Genomic DNA, 23,201 nt, shown 5'->3' with positions numbered 1-23,201 from the left:
GAAGAGATGGAGGCCTTCCTGGAAACCTATAAACTACCAAGACTGAAACAGGAAGAAACTGATTTTTTAAATAGACCAATTAATTAATCAAGAGATTGAAATAGTGATTAAAAACCTGCCAAAAAAACAAAACACCAGGGCCTGATGGATTCCCCAGGGAATTCTACCAAACATTCAAAGAAGAAATAATACCTATTCTCTGAAAGCTATTTCAAAAAATAGAAGGAAAGCTACCAAACTCATTCTATGAGGCCAATATTACCTTGATTCCCAAACCAGGCAAAGACCGCATCAAAAAGGAGAATTACAGACCTATTTCCCTGATGAATATGGATGTCAAAATTCTCAACAAGATCCTTGCTGATAGAATCCAACAGTACATTAAAAGGATTATCCATCATGACCAAGCGGGATTCATACCTGGGATGCAAGGGCGGTTGAACATTTGCAAATCTATCAGTGTGACAGATCATATCAACAAGAAAAAAGCCAAAAATCATGATTCTCTCAATAGATGCAGAAAAAGTACTGGACAAAATACAGCATCCTTTCCTGATTAAAATCCTTGAGAGTGTAGGGACAGAGGGTACATTCCTCAATCTCATAAAAACCATCTATGAAAAGCCTACAGCAAATATCATTCTCAATGGGGAAAGGCTGGAAGCCTTTCCCTTAAGATCAGGAACACGGCAAGGATGCCCACTCTCGCCATGATTATTCAACATAGTACTAGAAGTCCTTGCAACAGCAATCAGACAACAAAAAGGGATAAAAGGTATCCAACTAGGCAAAGAAGTCAAACTGTCTCTCTTTGCAGATGACATGATACTCTATATGGAAAACCCAAAAGAATCTACTCCCAAACTACTAGAAGTTATAGAGCAATTCAGTAATGTGGCGGGATACAAAATCAATGCTCAGAAATCAGTTGCATTTCTATACACGAACAATGAGACTGAAGAAAGAGAAATTAGGGAATCCATCCCATTTACAATAACACCAAAAATCATACGTTTTCTTGGAATTAACTTAACCAGAGATGTAAAGGATCTCTATTCTAGAAACTACAAATCATTCATGAAAGACACTGAAGAAGACACAAAAAGATGGAAAAATATTCCATGCTCACAGATCGGAAGAATTAACATAGTTAAAATGTCCATGCTACCCAGAGCAATCTACACTTTCAATGCTATCCCGATCAAAATACCAATGACAGTTTTCAAAGAACTGGAACAAACAGCCCTTAAATTTGTATGGAACCAGAAAAGGCCTCGAATTGCCAAGGAAGTGTTGAAAAGGAAAAACAAAGCTGGGGGCATCGCAATGCCGGGTTTTGAGCTGTGCTACAAAGCTGTGATCACAAAGACAGCATGGTACTGGCACAAAAACAGACACATAGACCAATGGAACAGAATAGAGAACCCAGAAATGGATCCTCAGCTTTTGGGCAACTAATCTTTGATAAAGCAGGAAAAAACATCCGGTGGAAAAAAGACAGTCTCTTCAATAAATGGTGCTGGAAAAATTGGACAGCTATACGCAAAAGAATGAATCTTGACCACTCTCTCACACCATACACAAAGATAAACTCCAAATGGATGAAAGACCTCGATGTGAGACAGGAATCCATCAANAGCAACCTTTTTCATGACACATCTCCAAAGGCAATAGAAACAAAAGATAAAATGAACTTGTGGGACTTCATCAAGATAAAAAGCGTCTGCACAGCCAAGGAAACAGTCAAAAAACTAAGAGGCAGCCTACAGAATGGGAAAATATATTTGCAGGATTGGTATCCAAGATCTACAAAGAACTTCTCAAACTCAATACACAAGAAACAAATAAATCAAAAATGGGCAGAAGATATGAACAGACACTTTTCCAATGAAGACATACAAATGGCTAACAGACACATGAAAAAATGTTCAAAATCATTAGCCATCAGGGAAATTCAAATCAAAACCACACTGAGATACCACCTTACACCAGTTCGAATGGCAAAAATGGACAAGGCAAGAAACAACTGTTGGAGAGGATGTGGAGAAAGGGGATCGCTCCTACATTGTTGGTGGGAATGCAAGTTGGTACAGCCACTCTGGAAAACTGTGTGGAGGTCCCTTAAAAAGTTAAAAATAGGGCTACCCTATGATCCAGGCATTGCACTACTGGGTATTTACCCCAAAGATACAGACGTAGTGAAGAGAAGGGTCATATGCACCCCAATGTTCATAGCAGCATTGACCACAGTAGCTAAATCGTGGAAGGAGCTGATATGCCCTTCAACAGATGACTGGATTAAGAAGATGTGGTCCATACATACAATGGAATATTACTCAGCTATCAAAAAGAACTATTTCTCAATATTTGCTGCAACATGGACAGGACTGGAGGAGATAATGCTAAGTGAAATAAATCAAGCAGAGAAAGACAATTATCATATGGTTTCTCTCATCTATGGAACATAAGAACTAGGATGATCAGTAGGAGAAGAAAGGGATAAAGAAAGGGGGTGTAATCAGAAGGGGGAATGAAGCATGAGAGACTATGGACTCTGAGAAGCAAACTGAGGGCTTCAGAGGGGTGGGGGGTGGGGGAATGGGTTAGGCTGGTGATGGGTAGTAAGGAGGGCACATATTGCATGGAACAATGGGTGTTATATGCAACTAATGAATCATCGAACTTTACGTCGAAAACCAGGGATGTACTGTATGGTGACTAACATAGTAAAAAAATATTATAAAAAAATAATAAAATTATGTCTGACAGCTCGGGCATCAAGGCTAATCATGCAGATTTGGCAAAAGTCACCTACGGAATGGTTTTGTTACGATCATTTTTAGAAGGTTGGCTTTTAAATTTGTGATAAGAATTATAGCACGATTGTCTATTCTCACAAGATTGCCATGAAAACTACAGTTTTTCATAATTTGTTTTTTTAGTCCCATTTACTTAGGAATATCTGATCAATCACCTAAGCCTGCAAAAGACCTAGAAGAATAATCCCCAATCACCAGAGTATTATTCCCGTCCTCGTGTGCCAGAATGTTGTTAGCGCTAATCAGTGCCTCTGGTTGATTTCTCTCAGGAGAGATCCAAGTGTCAACCATTACTCCACTTGACATTGCTTCTAGCTGGGTCAGATTGTTCTCAACAAACTGTGGGACTGGATCCAATAACAATTTGCACACAAGAGTGAACTTTAGGTATAAATATTCCATTAGTAATTAATTACTGCCATATGCTGTATTACTTCATAAATTTAGGGACGAGGTTTCATTTCACTAGAGTTAACACCTAATTTCTTAGGAGCTGTTGGTTCTATGGAAGAGACTGCCTGTGCCTGAGTTAAGCTGTCTAGGGAAAGAGTCCAGTTTATCGGTGTTTCTGGAAAGCTCATGTATTATTCCCAGAATCAAAGTAAGAACAGACCTTCCAAAAATGTAAGGCCAATTCTTTTATTTATTATTTATTTATTTATGTATTTATTTATTTATTTAAATTTTTAAAAAGATTTTATTTATTCATTTGACAGAGAGAGAGAGACAGCCAGCGAGAGAGGGAATACAACCAGGAGGAGTGGGAGAGAAAGAAGCAGGCTCCCAGCGGAAGAGCCTGACGTGGGGCTCGATCCCAGAACTCCAGGATCACACCCTGAGCCGAAGGCAGACGCTTAACGACTGAGCCACCCAGGCGCCCCTGTAAGGCCAATTCTAATGATAACAATGCTTTCCTTTAGTAATTTATACCAAATTCCTTCAACTTCCTAGGTCAATGCTCACTTATCACACAAGAAGGTAAATATCAGCTTCCATGCTGATGGCCATTTTATACGATCAACTATGAAAGGCATGAACAATGCTAAAACTAAAATTAGCTTATTCGGTAGATCTAAGCTTTAATGAAAGTAACCTTAGTTAGTCAACTCCTTCATTTACTTGAGGAAACACAATCGGCAGTAAGGCTTCCCTGGGAAGCCCATCAGAATCCTGTTCTGTGGTGACTGGAATTTCCTAGTTAATTCTTAGCACTTTTTTTTTTTAATTAGAGAAAAAAAGAGAAGAGGGGGAGGGGCCCAGGGAGAGAAAGGGAGAGAATCTCCAGCAGACTTCCAGCTGAGCCCAGAGCCCAACTCGGGGACCGATCCCAGGACCCTGAGATCATGACCTGAACCGAAACCAAGAGTCGGACACTTGACTGAACCACCCAGGTGCCCCTGCCCTTGAAAGAATAAATTCTTTCAAGTTTTAATGCACAAAATTCTAGAACCCAAACGCAGCACTGGGTTATTAATGAACAGATTTAGAGCTCTTTTTGAGAAGAGTTATGCTTCTACCTGTGGTTAAACCATCAAGGTCACCTTTGTACAGAACTGAAATGGCTCTCTGCCTGGGAATAAATTACCAACCTAAAATTCCATCCTAAATTTTCATAACAAGTCATCATCTCTGCCTTTTCCATGTCTGACATCAGCAGCATGTGGTCCCCAGTCAACAGTAGGCATTAGAAAAAACCCGAGGGGAACACGATGCAGTCATGGCTTTTGCTGCAGAAACCCCATAGTAACCAACCCACCACAAAAACATGACCTGATTTCACCAGTTATTTCTTATGTACACCTGATTTCTCTGCATACATTTATTTTTCTTACCTGGGTTTCACATCTGTTGGGATTTCTTTCTTTAAGAGTTTTTTGCTTTTTTGCTTCACTTGAGACATATCATTTTCATGTTTTTCAGGCATAGCTTGTTTTCCCTTTTGCTTTTCTGTATCCTGTAAAAAATGTACACTTAATGCTGAGAAGGATTCATAAAAACGAGTGATACTGTCCTATATGAAGGCAGAGACAGAAAACCAAAGATGTAGCAGATACAACACATTATATGTATAAAAACAATAAACTCCTTTCTACCTTTATTGTAGTTCTGTCAATTTTTTAGCCTTTGATTTATTATGTTTTGGTGAGCCTGAATAATAAGGAATCTTACTTATACTGATATCCTGCCTGGGATTGGTGGTGGCAGTGGCAGCAGCAAATTGGTAGCTGCTCATTTTTAAGCACGGGGTGGAGGGGTAAAACCTCGCTCTTTTACAAGAAAAGTCAGCTTGGAGTACAATACAAAGTCCTACACTTCTGGCAAAGTTCCTAACCCTAAGTACAGGTAAAATCCAGGGCAAGAAAGCAATGCAGGCAGCAATAAGCGTTCACACCTGTTCACGAAGTGCTCACGAGCGACACTGTGATTATGAAAGTGTTATGGTGGCTTTAATGCTAACCATTCACCGTCAACGAGAAGGGTTTCGTTATTCAGTCACTTACTCAACCAACACTTACTGGTCACCCACTTGGTGCTAGGCAATGGGGGCCTACGGGGGCCTCGGCCCTTTCCCCAAGGACTGTGAAGTCTAGCAGGAGGCAGATGCGTATGATGGCTGGAGATGAACTTGTACCTGGTGTAGAACTGTGCGCGGGCTCCGACCAGAGCAGAGAAGGGCTGTCTTACCTGGCTTGAGTGTGGAGCCTGCATCGAGGAGGCCACACCTAAGCTGCACCTTGGGGCTGTGCTGTGTCACTGTCGGCCCACTGCAGTTTCTGGTCCCTGACCGGGAAGTACGGAAGCTGCACTTAGGTGCATTTATAGTAAGTCCACACTGTTGTGGCATCCAAGCATGAGACCAGCGGACTTGTCTCCCAAACAGGGCATATCCTGTTCAGGTCTTACTGAACTCGCTGGGGAGTTGCATGTGGCATGGGTGTGTACTACTTATGTGCAATAGGACCACCTATATGACAGAAAAAACACCCTGGTTTTTCATCACACATAGTTGGAGCAGCACCATGTGCGAGAATGCACTGAGGCTAATCAGGGAGACGGACAGGGCAAGGACATGCTCAGCAAAATGGCACAGCTGTGGGTATGGGAGGAGTTACTGGCATAAGGTAAATGAGATGCTACCCAGCTTCACTATTTATGGTCATTAAGGCAATCTGGGTTTTAATAGGTCACTCCAGGTCAATCTATTTAACTGTACAGAGTAAATAACCAGAGAAAGGGCTAAATCACCCTCTTGTCCACACATCCTTTAAGACTATTCTGAGCTATTCAAGAAGTATTTCTTGAATACTTGACTCATCAAGGACTTTGTACACCATGAGCTCTTTGAGGACAAAGAGATGATCTTTTTGTCTTCTGTTGTTTCCCAAGCATAAGGTCTGGCACTCAGGTGCTCAGTACCTATTTTTTTTTTTTCATTTTAATTTTCCTTAAAGATTTTGAGTATAGCTGACACAAATGTTACATAAGTTTCAAGTGTACAGCATAGTGATTCAACATCTCTATGTTACGCTATGCTCATCACAAGTGTAGCTCCCATCGGTCACCACATAATGCTACTGTGATATCATTGCCTACATTCCCTATGCTGTGCCTTTCAACCCTGTGACTTATTCAACCACAACTGGAAGCCTGTATCACCCACTCCCCCTCACTCATTGTGCCCATCCCCCAACCCCTTCCCCTCTGGCCACCACCACCAGTTTGTTCACTGTATTTGTGGGTCTGATTGTGCTTTTTTAAAAAAATTCACTTGTTTTGTGTTTTAGATTCCACACGAGTGAAAACAGGTGGTATTTATCTTTCTCAGGCTGACTTTTTTCACCTAGCATAACGTCCTCCATCTGTGCTGTGACAAATAGCGAGAGCTCATCCCTTTTTAATGGCCATGTAATATTCCACTCAAGCCTTCCTCTCTGAATGAATGAGAAGAAGGTTGGAAAAACCATCTATGGGATAGTGACCTGTCAAGTCTGTTATCTAGTTAGGAAGAAAACACAACTGGCAAACAGATCAGTCACCAAGAAATAAAAGCACACAAACTATAAGCAAGAGCACCGAGGAGGAGGAGGACTAAAAACCAGTCAGAAGGGAGGACAGTGGGCATGGAGGCCGCATGGAGGAGTCTGTGCTGTGTCTCTAAGAAATAAATGGTGGAGAAGGCGATGGGGGAAGCAGAAGGAAGCGAACAGAGTGGGGAGAATGATGCCAGGGGGTGCACGGAGAATGGTGGCAGGTGGGGTCACCTGGAGAGAAGCGTCAGGAAAAAAGCTGGAAAAGCAGGAAAGGAAGTGAGGAAATGTGAAGAAAGCCTGCCCTGAAAATGCTTTCTAAATGCTTATTCGTATCACTGAAATTGATGGGATTCTACTCAAAGACGAGTAGATGGCATTCTGCTTCTCTGAAGGAATCTGTTAGGATATAATACGGTACAGAACTGCAGTACTGTGCAGTACTGAGGGCGTATATAGCACCCCACCAAATGTGACGGATGCAAAGGGGAAGGGAGCTGACAAGAAAAATAAGTCACATGTAAATGTCATTAAAAAAATGAACATGCAGATGACACTGTTAGATATCTTTAAGAAATAATTCCTTAGGTCAGTAGATTAAAACTGAAAAGGAAATTCGGTCCTATAATATTAAAGGCTATATTAGGATCATATTAAATCTGGAATATAGTTATCTAAAAATAAAAATGCCAAAATAGAATTATGCCCTCACTTTTCTGCACAGCACTTGTAACTCACAGTCTCAGACCTGTTCACAACAGTAACTCAACTTTCCATTTACCTAATGTCACTAAGTACCAGGCATTCTGCAGTGCTATTTGACACTGGTGACTACCCTGAGAGCTGAGGACTTGGAGAAGTGAGGCGGCTTTCTTGACGTGGTAATGTGTGCTGAGCTGGGTCCCCAGTTCCAGGTGACCACTGAAGTCTGGGGTCATTCCCCGGGCCACACTTTCTCTCCAGGACAGTCACTGCCCTAACTGTGGGAGGAGTGAGCTGCTACTGAAGCCTGCTGTCCCCGCAGTGATAAGACAGGAAAAGTCCCATATAATTAAAATGGTCTAGTTCCTTCTCATTCTCTTTTGATACTTAAAATTTGAAGCAAATTTCATGAGACAGAGCAGTTACTATTCCAGACAGTCCCTAACTTTCAAGCAGTGTTTTCAATTTCTAACTACTTTAGTTTATCCACATGCTTGCCAGTGTTCTTGCCTGGGGGAAATGAAGACCTCCATGGTGGGGGCTGTGACTGCTTCCTGCAAGACAGTGACTGTTTAGCACACCTGCGCACACGGAGAAGGAATCCCCACAGCGTGTGCCTACGGTAAAGATCAAAGCCCCATCTAGGAGACGGTGTCTTGCGTGCTGCAGGGGACATTTTCTTCCCCCGTTTGTTTATGGGAGCCCGTCATACCTCCTTGAGGAGAGGCTCTGTGTCTGGGTTGGAGGTCTCTGTGGTGGTGGAGGAGCTGTCGTCATCAGCCAAGGAGTCTTTCAGATCATCTTCCTGTGGCTTTCCCTTTCCCTTCTTCTCCTTTTCCTCTTGCTTTTTAGGCGGTTTCACCTTGCGCTGAAGAGGTTTTCCTTTCCCTGGGGATGAAAATCAAAGTAAAGTAATTTCTTGATTTGTAAGCAGCTCAGAAAACACAGCCATTATAGCTTTTCTCCAAATTAGTGAAGGTTTCTTTCCCTACTTTATTTCTTCTCTAATTAAAACTTTCCAAATCATGTTTGACTTTCTGACGAGAGTATTTGTGAAAATCAATTTTACTGAGGCATAATTTGTGTACAATAAGATAAACCTATTTTAAGTGTACAGTTCAATGATTTTTGGCAAACTGAGTACTTTTGACAACTCTACGTCTGTCTTAGAATACTTTTTAATACCCCCGAGGATGATGTAGCTTTGAAAGATCACAGAAGCGAAAACCAGAGATCCTTTCAAACCTGTCTGGAGATGGAAGCCTGAAGGTGACACAGGATGAGCTGTCCACATGCATCACCTGAGGGGTGCTGAGAGGCCCAGTGGCAGAGCCATGATGGCTGAGTTCAAATCCTGGCTCTCCCTAACCAGATGCATGACCTTGGCCTCCCATCTGTAAGCTAGGAGAGACAACACCTCACAGGGTTGTAATAAGGAAATGCATAACGCCCTCAAAGCAATGCCTGGCAAATAAACACTATGGAATATTCTATATGGACAGAGCTCGAGAGAGTCTACTATTTTAAAAGATGTGGATGCTCCCAAGACAAATGAGAAACGAACCCACAATATATCTGAGTGCCCACTACTTCCCAGGCAACGTTCCATGTCCTGGGCATACAGCAGTAGCACCAACAATATAACCCTTGCCCTCACTGAGCTTCCATTCTAGCTGCACTAGGCAATGGCAGAGAAATCCCCGGATTCCGGCACTTGTGGAATCACCTGGGCGGCCAGGCAGGGTAAAGCTGCAGAAGCCACATAAGCCACAGCCTCACCCATTCTATATGTGCCATTTAAAAATACATCATTTTGAAACTGAGGGCTTCAGAGGGGAGGGGGGTGGGGAAATGGGATAGGCTGGTGATGGGTGGTGGGGAGGGCACGTATTGCATGGTGCACTGGGTGTCATATGCAACTAATGAATCATCAAACTTTACATCAAAAACCAGGGATGTACTGTATGGTGACTAACATAATATAATAAAAAAAATTTAAAAAAAATAAAAATACATCGTTTTGAGGGAGCTTAAACAAGTTATTTAAATCCCAATGTTTCCTGGCCACTATTAATTGTTGCCAGGAACTCAAACTTTGGCATCCAGAACGGACTGGCAAACTGTGGCCCATGGATGAAATCTGCCCTACGGCCTGTTTTGTATGGTTTGTGAGGTGAGAATGATTTTTTTTATTTTTAAGTGATCGAAAAAAAGAACAAGAATCTATGACAGAGACAGTTTGTGGCACAACACGCCTCACATGTTTACTGTCTGGGCCTTTACAGAAAACCTTTGCGGGACCTGATCTAGAAAAAGAACAGGTAAAGCTCTGACTGGATTTTAGGAATGTCATTTTGTCATTTACTTTCACATTGATTCCAGGAGGTAATAAACTTGAAACCACAACTGGGACATTAAGTCTCAAAAATTGAGAAGCCTTTGTTTTAGCAGATTGGCCAGTTAGTTTAATTATAACAGCTTCAGATCCACCCTGACTGGCTGGAGCTCCTGTCTGCCATGGCAAACGGGAAGGAGCCTGTCTGGCTCTGGCCCCACGAGCCCCCCGATTTCTCAGATTCTGAGTTCAACAGTTCATGTGAGAGTCCTTCAAACTTTCCCATGTGCCTGAGATCAATTCCCCATGCAATGAATTTCTCACCTGCAATTATACAATTCTGTGGTTCTTATGTTCACTGGGTGAGAGGCACTATTTGTATAAATAACCTGTATTTACAATAACCTAAAACCGGCTTAATAGGAAAGCACTAGAAATGATTTTTTTTTTAAACTGGCTCAAATTTTGAAGATATGGATACACAAAGGAGAAAAAGAAACATTTAATGAACCACTAGTTAAGCTGAAAATTTGGGTGAAAAAAGCTTATTTCATGAAAGATGCTTTTTATCTCCAAAACCATCTTTTATTCATTTCTTAATATCCTGCACATGGACTTCTAACTTTAGCACCTTAATGAATGGGATTTTGAAAACGTTAATGGTAATAATTCCTTAACTGTCAGTACCGATGAACTCTAGCTTTCCTTCTTCCACAAGTTTGACTGGACACTGGAATATCCCTCTTCCCACTCCTGCCAGACCACACATCATTATCCTTTTCTGGTACTATGCTCCTTCTGGCAACTTCTTTGCTGGCTTCATCTTTGCTGGTGTCCCCTAGAGATCAGCCCTTGGTACTTTTCTTCCTCCTTTATATTCTCCCTGGGGGATCACTTTAATTAATTTGACATAAACAATTCCAATCTAAGATGCCCAAAACTGAGTTAAATACCCTAAAAACATCTTTTGGGTTCTCAGTCTGTAACAATCATTCTTAATCTGCTGTACTTTAGACTAACCTAGGGAACTTTTAACAAATATCGCTTTGTTTGGGCTCCACCCTGAGATTCTGATTAAGCAGTTGTGTGTGGGACCTGGTGTGGGTAAATTTTTAAGAAGCCCCCCAAGTGCTTCTACTGTATAACTAGGCTGAGAATCATTAGTCACGGTATCAACACAATCACCACAGTATCAATCCAATGGCCCAGCACACATCCACTGACCTGGATGGCTTCTTCGGCTGCTTCTGTTTCCAATTTTCAGTGCTGGTGGGAGGGGACAGAGCATGCTTTCATCAAAGGATTAATAAGAATTCAGACTGGATCAGCCTGATGACAGGGCTATGTGCCCTGCAAGGCTGCACGTATGGGGGTGGCCTCTGCCTTTCTCTTGCCACTAGGTGCGGTGATTTCTCAGGTAAGCGTGTTCCCAAGGATCTCTTCTATTCCTCAGGGACTGCTTCCCAGTGGTTAAGACTGGGCTTTAGGGAAAGGAGAGTCTAAAATGTTTGCTAATATGGTAAGTGGGAATCAGAAGTCAGAGGGAAACTGCCCTCTCAAAGATAAATTATTACCTCAATACACAAGGGAGGACACAGGATATCCCGTCCTAAGGAAGACATGCCTTAACTGGTACGTGATCTATATAAAAACCAACCCATCTACATAGAGACAGTATAAACTGAAGGGAGAACCAGCTGAGGAAAACTGAGTGTTTCCAGCAGTGGCCAAGGGATATACCCAACATGAGTGACAGGTTCCTCAGGCTTCACACCACCGTCTGGATGAACTGTGAGGCCACTCACCCTCTGTCTGCCTACTCGCACCATCACCAAGTGGACTCCTGATTGAGGCTACCTGACCTACGGTGGGCAACCCTTACCCCCGCGGTGCTATTCCTCATATGGTTTAAACACCTGAAGGGCAGCGATCAGCCTTACTGATCTCTCCATCCTCAGTGCCTTACATGGTGCCCAGCACACAGCAAGCACTCAGCCAGTGTCTGCCAAGCTGTACAAGTCGGTTTTGTGCCTTTATAAACACTGAAATACGCCTACAGTATGACCTGCTCTGACACTTGCCACCCCAAGTCTGGAAGCTTATCCCATCTCACTCTTTCATGAGTAACATATCAAGGTCTGAATCCAAAGTCGGTCTTCATAGCAAACTGTATGGTTCCACTTATAGAACATTCTTGAGAAACGACATATTATAGGAATGGAGGTTAATGGTTGCCAGGGGTTAAGGAAGGAATAGGAGTGGGAGGGAAGTGGGTGTGGCTAGAAAGGACACACAAGGGATCATTACGGTGATGTAAACGTTCTGTATCTTGACTAGATCAGGGTCAGTATGGGTATTCCTCGGAGATATTGCAGGTTCGGTTCCAGACCACCACAATAAAGTGAGTCAAATTAATTCTGTGGTTTTCTATGCATATGAAAGCTATCTTTACACTATACTGTCATCTATTAAGTGTGCAATAGCATATCTAAAAAAACCAATGTACATACCTTAATTATTACTAAAAAATGCTAACCATCATCTGAATTTTCAGCGAGTTGTAATCACTGATCACAGATCATCAAACAAATTTAATAATAATGAAAAAGTTTGAAATATTGTGAGGATTGCCACAATGTGACACGGAGACATGAAGTGAGCAAATGCTATTGGAAAAATGCTGCCGACAGACTTGGTCAGTGTAGGACTGCCACAAGCTGTAAGAAAACGCAGTTATCTGCAAAGGGCAATAAGGCCAGGCATAGTAAGATGAGGCATGCCTGTATCCTGATTGTGACATTGTACTGTTGACTAGTTACGTCCAGTGGGTAGCTGCCATGCTTGCTCATAAAAATGGTCACAATTAAACAATTTCTTCATTGCTTTAAAGCCCAATTAAGTCTATTTTTTCTAATAACTGAGTCGATACAAAACTCTTTATTGGCACAAGCCATTTGTCCCTGTCTGCAGGTTACCTCGGGGCTGACCTGTGTGTTCAGGAACATAAAGCAGGCTGATAATACCTGTGACAGAGTACCCTCTGCATCTCACAGATCCAGCACGTTTAGTCAAGGGTGAAGTACTAAACCTCATCAAATACTCAGTCTCTGAGCACTACGTACATACTGTAGTCGCCATGAGTGCTGAGCACATGGTGAGGCTGAGCGTGCAGCAGAGGAGAGGAGAGCTCTGCTTTAATGTTAGAAGGCCAACATAAAGCATCTGTGTGAAGAACATTCCCATATTCTCTCCAATAAAGACAAAATGCCCATTCTTTTAATCAGTGTCCTCAGATGGAAGCTGGAATTCAATGCCAGCAAAGTCTGTTTTTTTCACATGCACTCTCAGACTTCCTTTTCCTGCCTGAGAACTACAGAACAATGTTTTTACTTTGGCCCTCACTGCCAGGAACTATGCAGCTCAATTTAACACTTAACGGTAACAACTCAGTGTTTTCTAGGTTTCTGATGAGAGAGCACTGTAATTAAAAACAAACAGATAAAACATCAAAAACTCCTTTTTGTCTTTTATTCACTGTTTTACACAGGCTTTAATAATTTAAGCCACCTCCAATTATTTTAAGGAGGCAAAGTATGAATTATAAATTTAAAGAATACGTCCTACTCATTTACTTTTTGTTTTCACTAAGTAGTGAATAAATGAATTTGTCACCAATTAGTCTGGGCAAGCTGCTTTGGCTCTCCCACTTTAAGTCATTTCATTAACTTCTACCCCAAAAAATTGCTTCAGAAAAGGTTCAAGTACCAGCAAGTGGTTTCTCTGAATACGTGCAGTTCCTGGCAGCAGTGGACCCAAGGCAGGCCATGTGATGTCAGCTGTCACACCTGACTAGACTCTCTAGAGAAGCACTAATTCTGGCAGGAATCGGTCTTCCTCCTCTTGTTTTGGCTGCTGAAATGGTCTAAATGAGGCCAATAAATAATACAGACCCACACACAATTTACTTAGGTCAGTCCTGGTCATGTAAATTTACTTCCCCAAATAATAACTTTATATGAGCAGGTTAAACGAAAACATACCAAAAAATGCATATGAAAAAAACTCTTCAGGAGTTCTTTAAGCTAAAGCAAATACTGTTTTCAAAATTTCACAGCAATCATATTATTCTGTCCGATTAAGTTCTGTGCTTAGACTGTGAAGATACTTGTTTAGCTCAATACAATTTAGAAAAGAAGTCCTTATTAAGTGAAATAATTTTACTTCTAACCCAGGGAAGGACTTAATAATGAGTCTGTAAGAATACCCATACTCTTTTTGTTCTAATTTTTCTGGTACCTTTATAAGGCTGTATATACCATCTGTGGTACTAAGCAGAACCAGTAAGGTACCAGGACCAGGAACTTTACAGTACACAGAATTCAATTATGTAGGGGTTTCATAAAATTATTATACTCAATTAATTTTGGATTTGTTTATTCTAGAAGCCAAGTATCACAGATATTCAAAAGCACATTTAACTGTAATTTAATGTTGGGAGAGGACAGCTTCTGTCCTATCTAGGCATTTCTGTCCACTCCCTTTAAGGGCAACTCCTTGTCTGCCCAAAACCCACTAGAGGGACCGGTGCCCACCTCCCAAGAACATTCCCTGGTTACATTCACTAATGGGTCATACATGTTATCTCAATCACCTGTGGACCTTGTTAAATGCAGAGTCTGATGCAGCAGTCTGGGTTGGGGTCCACGAGTCTACATTTCTAAAGGCCCCGGGGTGATGTAACTACTGCTGGTCCCTGGACCACAACTTTGGGTGGCAAATCCTACCAATGCTGCCCCTCTTGTGCTGATACTAGCCCTTCCCTCGCTCACTCAGGTCCACTTCTCCGCCCCTATGAGGCAAATTAGGCTAGTTTACCCAAGGACTAGTTCCCTTTGCCTGTGGGACAATATAGTAAGTAGCAGAGGAGAGAGTGGAAAGCTTATCAATCAAGCCTCGGGCTTCACCAATACTTGGCAAATGCCCTGCTTTTGGAGGGAGGTGAGTTTAGGGTAGATTTTAGAATGTTTGCTCTGAATCTAGTCTGTCTGTTTCCTTGCAGATAGCCTGGAAGGCAGATCAGATCTGCGCACGCAGAACCCTCTACGTCTGTGACAACTGCTTACACATTGTGTTCCTACACACTGGCCTCACCATTGCACCCTGCATGTCTCTGCACCCTCTGACTCTCAACCTCCTATCACCTGGGCTCCAGGCCTTGTATAGGTCAGGTCCGTCATCTCTCATCAGTACCTCTAAAATCCAAAAAGCTCTCCCAGTTTTTCTCCCTAACTCATTTAGAAACAAAACTTGATGCCTAAACTCTTGGTGGCACAACTTCAGCTGAACTGAAGTTAGTCTTATGACTCATAAGGTATATGCACTGTATACCTTTCCAGGACCTGAATTCCCAAATACGTGAGGCTTCCAGAGAGTTGTGTAAGGGACTGCGGACCTGTAGCTCTGTGGCCTCACTGTTGCTAACTGCTTCCACTACACTTCCACATCCCATTTCCAAGGCTGCACCTAAGAACCTGTTACCACCCAGAACTGCCTTTCCCCTGAAGCCCTACAGTCTCAGGTCTCACCCACAGACCACAGTCTCCTGTCATTCTCTTGCTTCCAACATCCCCGCAGTTGACATGCTGGATCTTCCATCCCTTGACTGTCCATGTTTTCCCTGTTTGTGGGGCTCCTTCTGGCCCGAGGACCTTCTCTATCCTGCAAGTTCCCCACAGTCTGGCATACGCATCTCTCCTGCCAGCAACCCCCGTGGCAGTCTCACCCCGGGTCTTTTTGCCACTCCTGCCCTGCAGAACTCCGACAGGGCTATAATCTGACTCCCCAGCTTTCATTCCTCACCCCTGGGCTACAGTGGAGGATGGAGAAAAAGGGCAATAGTGTGAGGGAGTGCCACCGCAACCCTCAGCTGGGTCCCGATGTTTCCTGAGAGGCTGCTCTGCACAGTCTGCTCTCATGTCCCATGGACTCCCAGTCCACAGAAACGTGAGCTCGCTGGAACCAGATAACTCCAAACTGTTTCCTGTTTCTATCCTACCACTTCTCCCCTCAGTCCGAGCAGCTGTGACTTCACCTCAAACAGAAGCTCCTCGGACCCGGGGTACTGCCTCTTCCTCTCTACCCATTCTGCTGGATCCACATACCCGTGATAATCTTTGATAATCTACTGAACTGGGCCCTACCCCACCCACCTGCTTAGGCACTTGCTTCTCTTCTTTTTGGAGGTGGCAGAGCAGTGCAGTTACAAGCTGAGGGCTTAGAATTAGGCTGGGCATGGCCTTCCATATCTGCCTGCTGCAACCTTTCTTTCTGGACTGGGTTTCTAACTGGAGACACAGGGTCACAGCAATGCCAATCACCAGGGTGCACAAGGCATGTGCAGTCAGGCCTGGAACATGTAAACGTTGACCAACATCATCACCCTTAGCTCTACTGGCTTTTTGTCCTTCACTCATAGATATTTCCAAACACCATGCTCCCCATTTTTTTTCATTAAAAATACTACCACACACTATATTCGTCCTGGAGCACCTGAGTGGCTGAGTTGATAAAGTGTCTGCCTTTGGCCCAGATCATAATCTCTGGGTCCTGGACTGAGCCCCACCTTGGGCTTTCTGCTCAGCAGGGAGTCTGCTTCTCTCTCTCCCTCCCTCTGCCCCTCCCCACTGCTCATTCTTTCTCAGATAAATAAAATCTATAAAAAAATATTCATCTCCCTACTTTTTTGGTTAAAAGTTGAAGAACATGGAAACTAAAGATTAAAAAGTAAATGCCCTCTTTCACTTACTTGCCTGCAATGCATACTCGAAGAAGTGGCCACTATTGACAGTCTGATGTGAAAAGACTCTCTACGCCACAGTAACCTGGTTTCTAGTTCTATCACTTCACAGAAACTATCCTGCCAAGGTCAAGTAATGTCCTAGCTGCCAGACTTTGTGTAGTTCCGCCCTACCAATGCCTCTTCTGGCCTTGCCGGGATATGGCAACCACATCTAACTGCCTTCTGTCACACTGTCTGCTGGCCTTCTCCTTGCTGGCCCTGCCCTCGGGATTCTGTCTCCAGCCCCGTTTGTCCCATTTCTCACCCTTACCGCTACGTTCCAGGCAGACATTTGTGCCGGGGTGTTGCACGGCTCCCTTCACATCAGCAGGCTGAAGACAGTGAGCACTATTTCCTGCCCTGTAACAATCCTAGCAGGAGCTACACCCCACAATGTAGGTAGTAGCTATCTTCTCCGCTTTAAAGATAACAAATGGGGGCTCAGAGAAGTAAATTTCACACGGTCACACAGTAAGGGGCAGAGCCATGATTTAATCTGGGCCTGCCTTATGGCTGAGCCTGGCCTCACGACTGTGTGCCACTCTGCGTCTCCCCACCCTAGATCAAGCTGCCCCTCATGCTACCAAAGCCAGAAATGGGCAAGGCTGCAGATTCCACCATTTCTTCAATTAATGCAGATACTGACAAGCGACTGCACCAGGTTCAGAGATTCCTTAGGTTTTAACCCTCAATCCAGCAGTGGCCTCTGTCCAGTCCCTAGGATTCTGTACTGCAGGGGAAGAAACCACGCAGTACAGAGTCTACTGGCTGCCCTGCTGTATGAGGCCCTGCTCGTACATTTCTGGGTGCCACCTTCCACAAGGAACAGTGACGGAGGAATGACTAGGGAAATGGCTGGATGGTCTACAATCTAGGCAAGACCTTGGGAGGCCATATTTATTGGAAGAGAAGTCACTCTGAGCAGTCTCCAAAAGCTAGAAATTACATAAGCTTATTACAAGGTAGACTTTTTGTCTAAGATACAGGGGGAACAGGGTGCTTTTGAAAACAGAAGGTTCATATTTAATGTGAACATGATGACCACTTGCAGGGGCCTGGGGTAAACTTTAGAGAGCGTAGAAAGGTTCTGCCCAGCTAAAAGCCTATGGTTTTATGACACACCACTATTTTGCAACCTGGAGATCAATGCCTACCTTTTAAAGTTCATTTAAGAGGCTAGTTTTCCATAGGTATGTTATACTTCAATAAAAGCACTTACTAAAAAAAAAAATAAAATAAATAAAGATTCTGTTTCCTTCCTTCTCTCCAAACAGAAGCAGTGGGAAGGATAACAAGTAGAATGGCCATTCATGGGATGCCTGGAATCACTGTGTCTTCGTGGGCTCAAGAATCACTAACGATGTGGTGGTACCCATACTGCACCATTAAATATCTTTTAGTAGGTCGACTCTAAGACCACTGTGATCATTAAAATCATTTTTAAAATTTTAATATTTATGTTCCAGATGAATGTCTTTGAAAATAAAAATGGACCTATCACACTGATGTTTGTGGACTATCTTAGGCATAGGCAGTGAGGTATTCAGTGTGACTGCCAAATTCTTTCTGTAAGAAATGATAATATAGTCTCTCATGGTTCACAAACTGAGGGCTTCAGAGAGGAGGTGGGTGGGGGACTGGGAGAGGCCGGTGATGGATATTGAGAAGGGCACATATTGCATGGAGCACTGGGTGTTATACGCAAATGAATCATGGAACACTACATCAAAAACTAAGGATGTACTGTATGGTGACTAACATAATAAAAAATTATTAAAAAAAAGAAATGATAATATACGTTTATTTTATTCATGCCCTCAATATGGGAAAAACTCATTATATAACTTGATCTAATAAAAAGAACTTTAAGGATTCATTTAATATTACTCTGAAAATTACCCTAAAATAAGTAAGCTCTCTTAATAAGTTAGCAAAAAATACATTTCTCTGGAAAAAGTTAAATAATATTCAAACATTTTGCTATTTTGCAAATCTAAACGCATGTAATTCTAAGAGGACTCTATATAACTAGTCTTCCTATCACAGGGACTAGGAAATTCTCTAGTAGAAAAGTCCTGGACTCTGAGACATTGGGTTTCTTCTGGTCTCTCAGAATGGCCAAGTTCCTTGTTCCCTGTGTAAACGAAAGGCAAAAAACCTCCCTGGTATGCCAGTGAGGGAGGTCCTGAAATAGACTTAGAATAATGTGTGCTGGCAGGGCTGCTACGGGAGAGAGAGGAAGATACAAAAAGTTCAGGCTGTGAAGGGATTAAATTGAAATACAGCTACAGGCCGTTTACTGGTCTTTATATTTTGATTTTGGAAGTTACCAAACAGCCTACCTCTGTGTATGTGTGCTATGTAATGTCTAAGATGAATCCCAGTGCACCCCTCCCTCCTGGTGTTTATGCTGTGGAATTCTCTCTCCTGGAGTATGGGCTGGACCACATTTCTGATGAGCAGAACTCTGCAAAAGTAATGTGATGTCACTTCCAAGATTAGGTCATAAGAGACTGTGACTTCTGTCCTGCTAGCTTGTTCTCTCTCTTGCCTTCTAAGCTTCCTTGCTCTGGTGAAGCCAACTGCTTTAAAGTGCCCTATGGAGAGGACCCACGAGGCTGGTAGCCACAGCCAGCAAGGAACTGAGATCCTCAGTCCAACAGTCTATGAAGAACTGAATCCTGCCATCAACCACCTGAGTGAGCTTGGAAGCAGATCCACCCTCAGTTGAACCTCAAGATGACTTCAGCCCCAGGCAACACCCTGACTGCTGTCTTACAAGCCAGAGAACCCAGCTGAGCTGCACCCAGATGCCTGACCCACAGCAACTCTGGGCATTTTAAGTGACAAAGTCTTGGGGTAATTTGTTACTGAGAAATAGGTAACTAATACAGCATGCAGAACTCCAAAGCAGGGATCAGCAAACTTTTTCCGTAAAGAGATAGATAGTAAATATTTTCAGGTTTGTGGCCATTATGGTCTCTTGCAGCTACTCAACTTTGTTGTTGTAGCATGAAAGCAGCCACAGACAATACTGAAATGAATGAGCATGGCTATGTTCCAATAAAACTTTTATTTATAAAAACAGGTGGTGATTTGGCCCCCTGGCTGTAGTTTGCCAACCCCTGCTCTAAAGTACAGGTTCTGTAGGAATATTATTCTTATTTTTTAAAGATTTTATCTGAGTGAGAGCAGAGAGAGAGAGAGACAGAGTGCATGAGCAGGGGTAGAGGTAGATGGAATTGGAGAGGCAGACTTCCCCACCGAGCAGGACCCTGGGATCATGACCTGAGCCGAAGGCAGATGCTTAACTGACTGAGCCACCCAGGCACCCTGGAAATATTATTTTTGAGTTAAAATGGATGGTCTCCATTTCACCACTGTATTACAAATTAGTTTAACAAAAACAACAAAAAGCTCAACCTATCACAACACAATAATCACAGACAGTTGAAAATGGAAACAGACGTCCAATTGGTAAATAACCTAAGAAGTTAAAATATTTTTTAATGATAAATGGATACCTCTCTATTTGCATCAGGTATGGAAAAGTTGAAGTCCAAACTGGAGGTAAATTTGAGCCAGAAGAACACTTACTAAATCAGCTGTTTATATCACAACTCCGATCACAACAGCTCCTTAATCATGTACCCGCTTCCCCCTTAGGCATCACGCTTTTCTGATAGGGAGAACGATGATTACCTTTGCTTTTTGACAATGGTGATGGCAGCTGCTCTGTAAACACTTCTAGGGGTGGGGAGTCATGGTGGTCGAAGTCTTTGTCCATGGCTTCTATGAGACTGGTGATGTCTGAGTCCTCTGAGCTGTGCCGTGTGCTGCTGGCATGTTCTGGGTGGGAAGGGTGTGAGAGGGGGGCGGGTGACAGCCTTTCCAGCTGCGGGTCCTGGTGCTGAGGCACTGGTGGTGGTGGTGGAGGCGGCGAGTGCTGCTCCAGCGGGCTGTGGACATGGTGCTGACTGCTGTGCTGGCTCTGTTTGGCTCCTTTGGACTTTCTGCCTGCTGCATGACCTTGGGCCACTGCGTTTGAATCTAAGACAAGGGGGCTTGCTTTGCTAGCAGATTGTGCAGAAGTCCTGCTAGAGGTACTTGAGCTGTTTTTTGCTCTGACGTTTTCCACGTCAGCTGAGTTTCTATTGCTGTGACTGCTGTGGGGGTGGACCGGTGGGCCACACTGCTTGTGACTCCCTCCACTGGGTCGGGATGACGAGCTGCCTGCTCCACAGAACCCCCTACTGTGACCGGGGTCACAGCTGAGTGTGTTCAAGCTGAAAAAAGGACCGAATGCAGATCAGTACACAGCAACTTACAAAATCTAAGATTAAAAAAAATTTTTTTTTATCTCATCAAGATAGCCACAAGATAAATATAAACTACTGTAAGGAGAAAAAAAACCAGCAAGAAATGGGATACTTTCCACAAGTTTTACAGGTTCTATTCTATCTGAAAATTTAGGATCAAGTCAGTGATCTAAGAATATTTTAACCCTCAACAGCACAAGAAAAACATGGGATCTGTTGTGAGTTCTAGTAGAGAAGACAGTTTTACATAAGAGATTGTGAAGCAATTAGAATTAAGATTTCTTCCCCCTTGAGCAAAGATGAAAAGAAAAACTTATTTTTTCTTTTAATTACATCAGCAACATCTATGTGTACTAAGAATTTATTTCCAGCATGTGAACATACTTTCCTTCAGATGAAATACCAACGATTCTCCTGAGATCAAATGGTCTTCCCACATCGAAGGGTGGGTTCGAGGCCTCAAAGGATAGTCGCCTTCGAAATGGCTCCCAAATTCCTTGAGCTTCTAAATAGGCTGTTCCAATTACCAAGAGAAACAGTGCACTGTAGGGGCAAAGAAGGTGGAGAGTTGGGATTCATTTGTTAGTGTAAGAGTAACAAAATCTGATATTAAAGGCAGAGCTTCTTGGTAAAGTACAACAGGATATAAAAACCAGAGATGCCTGTAACAATTTTTACTGGACTAGACAAAAACTGTTATGGATAAAAGCTCATTTTTATAGAATGCCAACTTACATGGAGGCTTATATAGAGGAAATAATTACTTCTATTGGAACAGACACTCGGAAGATACTTTTTTCCTTTTACCAAGAAGAAGCTTTTACCTTGCGGTTTTAACTCTCTAGACCAACTCTTTTTCCCTTAAAGGATGTGTGGGGTAACCATGTAAATTTAGAGGCAAGTGTATCAGATTCTCCAAACACATAAATATACTGAAAAAAAGATAAGGTTGCTGAGGATTAAAAAAATATTTCTCACGTTTCGTGTTGCTTAGGTCTGTTTTCAAAAAAATATTATATAATGTTGAGTAAGTTACCTGTGCCCAAATCAAGTAACTTTACCTGGCAAATTATGAGTGTTTTTCTTCCTTTAAGAAATTAACATGTACTTAATTCATATAAGAAATTTTAAAGGTAGAAAACTTTTGCTTAGCCACTCAAGCAGGGTTCAGCTCTGACTGCTCCCACTAGTAGACGCAGGCTTGATCAAGGCAAAAAGGTCTGTTCTGCTTGCTGACAGATTCCCAGCACTCAGAACAGTGACTGGCACACGGCGGGCATGCGAGGAACAGTGTCAAGTGATGCCTGAATACCAACGTCAAAAGAAGACACAAGTACCTCATGATTCCTGAGATGATAATGTACAGAGCCAGCTCCCAGTTGGGTCTGGGCAGGGCTTCTGCACAGGTTGCTAACATATGGTATGGAAGGGATGCATTCAATACAAATACAAATTCGGAGCCACTGGTTGTTATAAACTTCAGTTCACGAATAACTCTAGAAGCTGTGAAATCAGGAGTAAACCTGAAACAGAACAGTGGCAGTTAGACTAGTTTTAAAAATACACCACAGCAGTTACATATAAAACCAGTCCCACACACCTTTGAAGCCTAACAGAGAATTTTAGAGTTTGGTACTTCTATCCAACTTTCTCATTTTAAGATGGAGAAAAAGCATTATCCTATGAGGTTAATAACAAATACAACTGTATTCTGTCGATAACTAAAGAAACTGCATGAAAAAGAGCAATAGTCAGCATAATTATTAATTCAGGAAGCACTCTCTGAGCTTCTCTCCCTCCCTCTTCTTTTCTCCTTTATCTGAATCCACTCTTTTCTCTCAGGATATATTCCCAATAATGCCTTAAAAACACACACACACACAGAACTTTTCCATCCTAGCCCTGGTGATCTTCTCTTCATCTCCTGTAGTACTGCTTTCTGGCCTAATTATTTTATTTTTATTTTTTATTAACTGTATGCTCTCTAACCAGATGATCGGCACCTTGAAGAAAGGTCTTTTATTCTCTACTGTACCTTTAGGTACCAAGCACTACGCCTTACATGAGTATTATCATTACGTACTGAGTGACTGTCCATTGAAGATCATGAAATTATCACTCAATTAAGGGGGCAGAGGTTACATTTTATTACATAAACTC

General features: G+C 42.6%; 1 protein-coding gene across 1 annotated transcript in view; it reads right to left on the bottom strand.

Moving 5' to 3' along the window:
* Positions 1 to 23,201, bottom strand: part of TMEM131 (transmembrane protein 131) — a 245,818-nt gene that overhangs the window by 17,999 nt on the left and 204,618 nt on the right. Inside the window, exons 29-33 of the mRNA XM_002928116.4 lie at positions 22,379 to 22,564; positions 21,426 to 21,584; positions 20,425 to 21,008; positions 8,262 to 8,437; positions 4,652 to 4,773 (exon numbers count right to left, since the gene is read on the bottom strand). Of these exons, the coding sequence (XP_002928162.3) occupies positions 4,652 to 4,773; positions 8,262 to 8,437; positions 20,425 to 21,008; positions 21,426 to 21,584; positions 22,379 to 22,564 (1,227 nt within the window). The remainder of the gene's footprint in view (positions 1 to 4,651; positions 4,774 to 8,261; positions 8,438 to 20,424; positions 21,009 to 21,425; positions 21,585 to 22,378; positions 22,565 to 23,201) is intronic.

The sequence above is a fragment of the Ailuropoda melanoleuca genome, chromosome 4 (assembly GCF_002007445.2).
Source record: "Ailuropoda melanoleuca isolate Jingjing chromosome 4, ASM200744v2, whole genome shotgun sequence".
NCBI lineage: Eukaryota > Metazoa > Chordata > Mammalia > Carnivora > Ursidae > Ailuropoda > Ailuropoda melanoleuca.
This window is presented reverse-complemented; position numbering and strand designations above follow the sequence as displayed.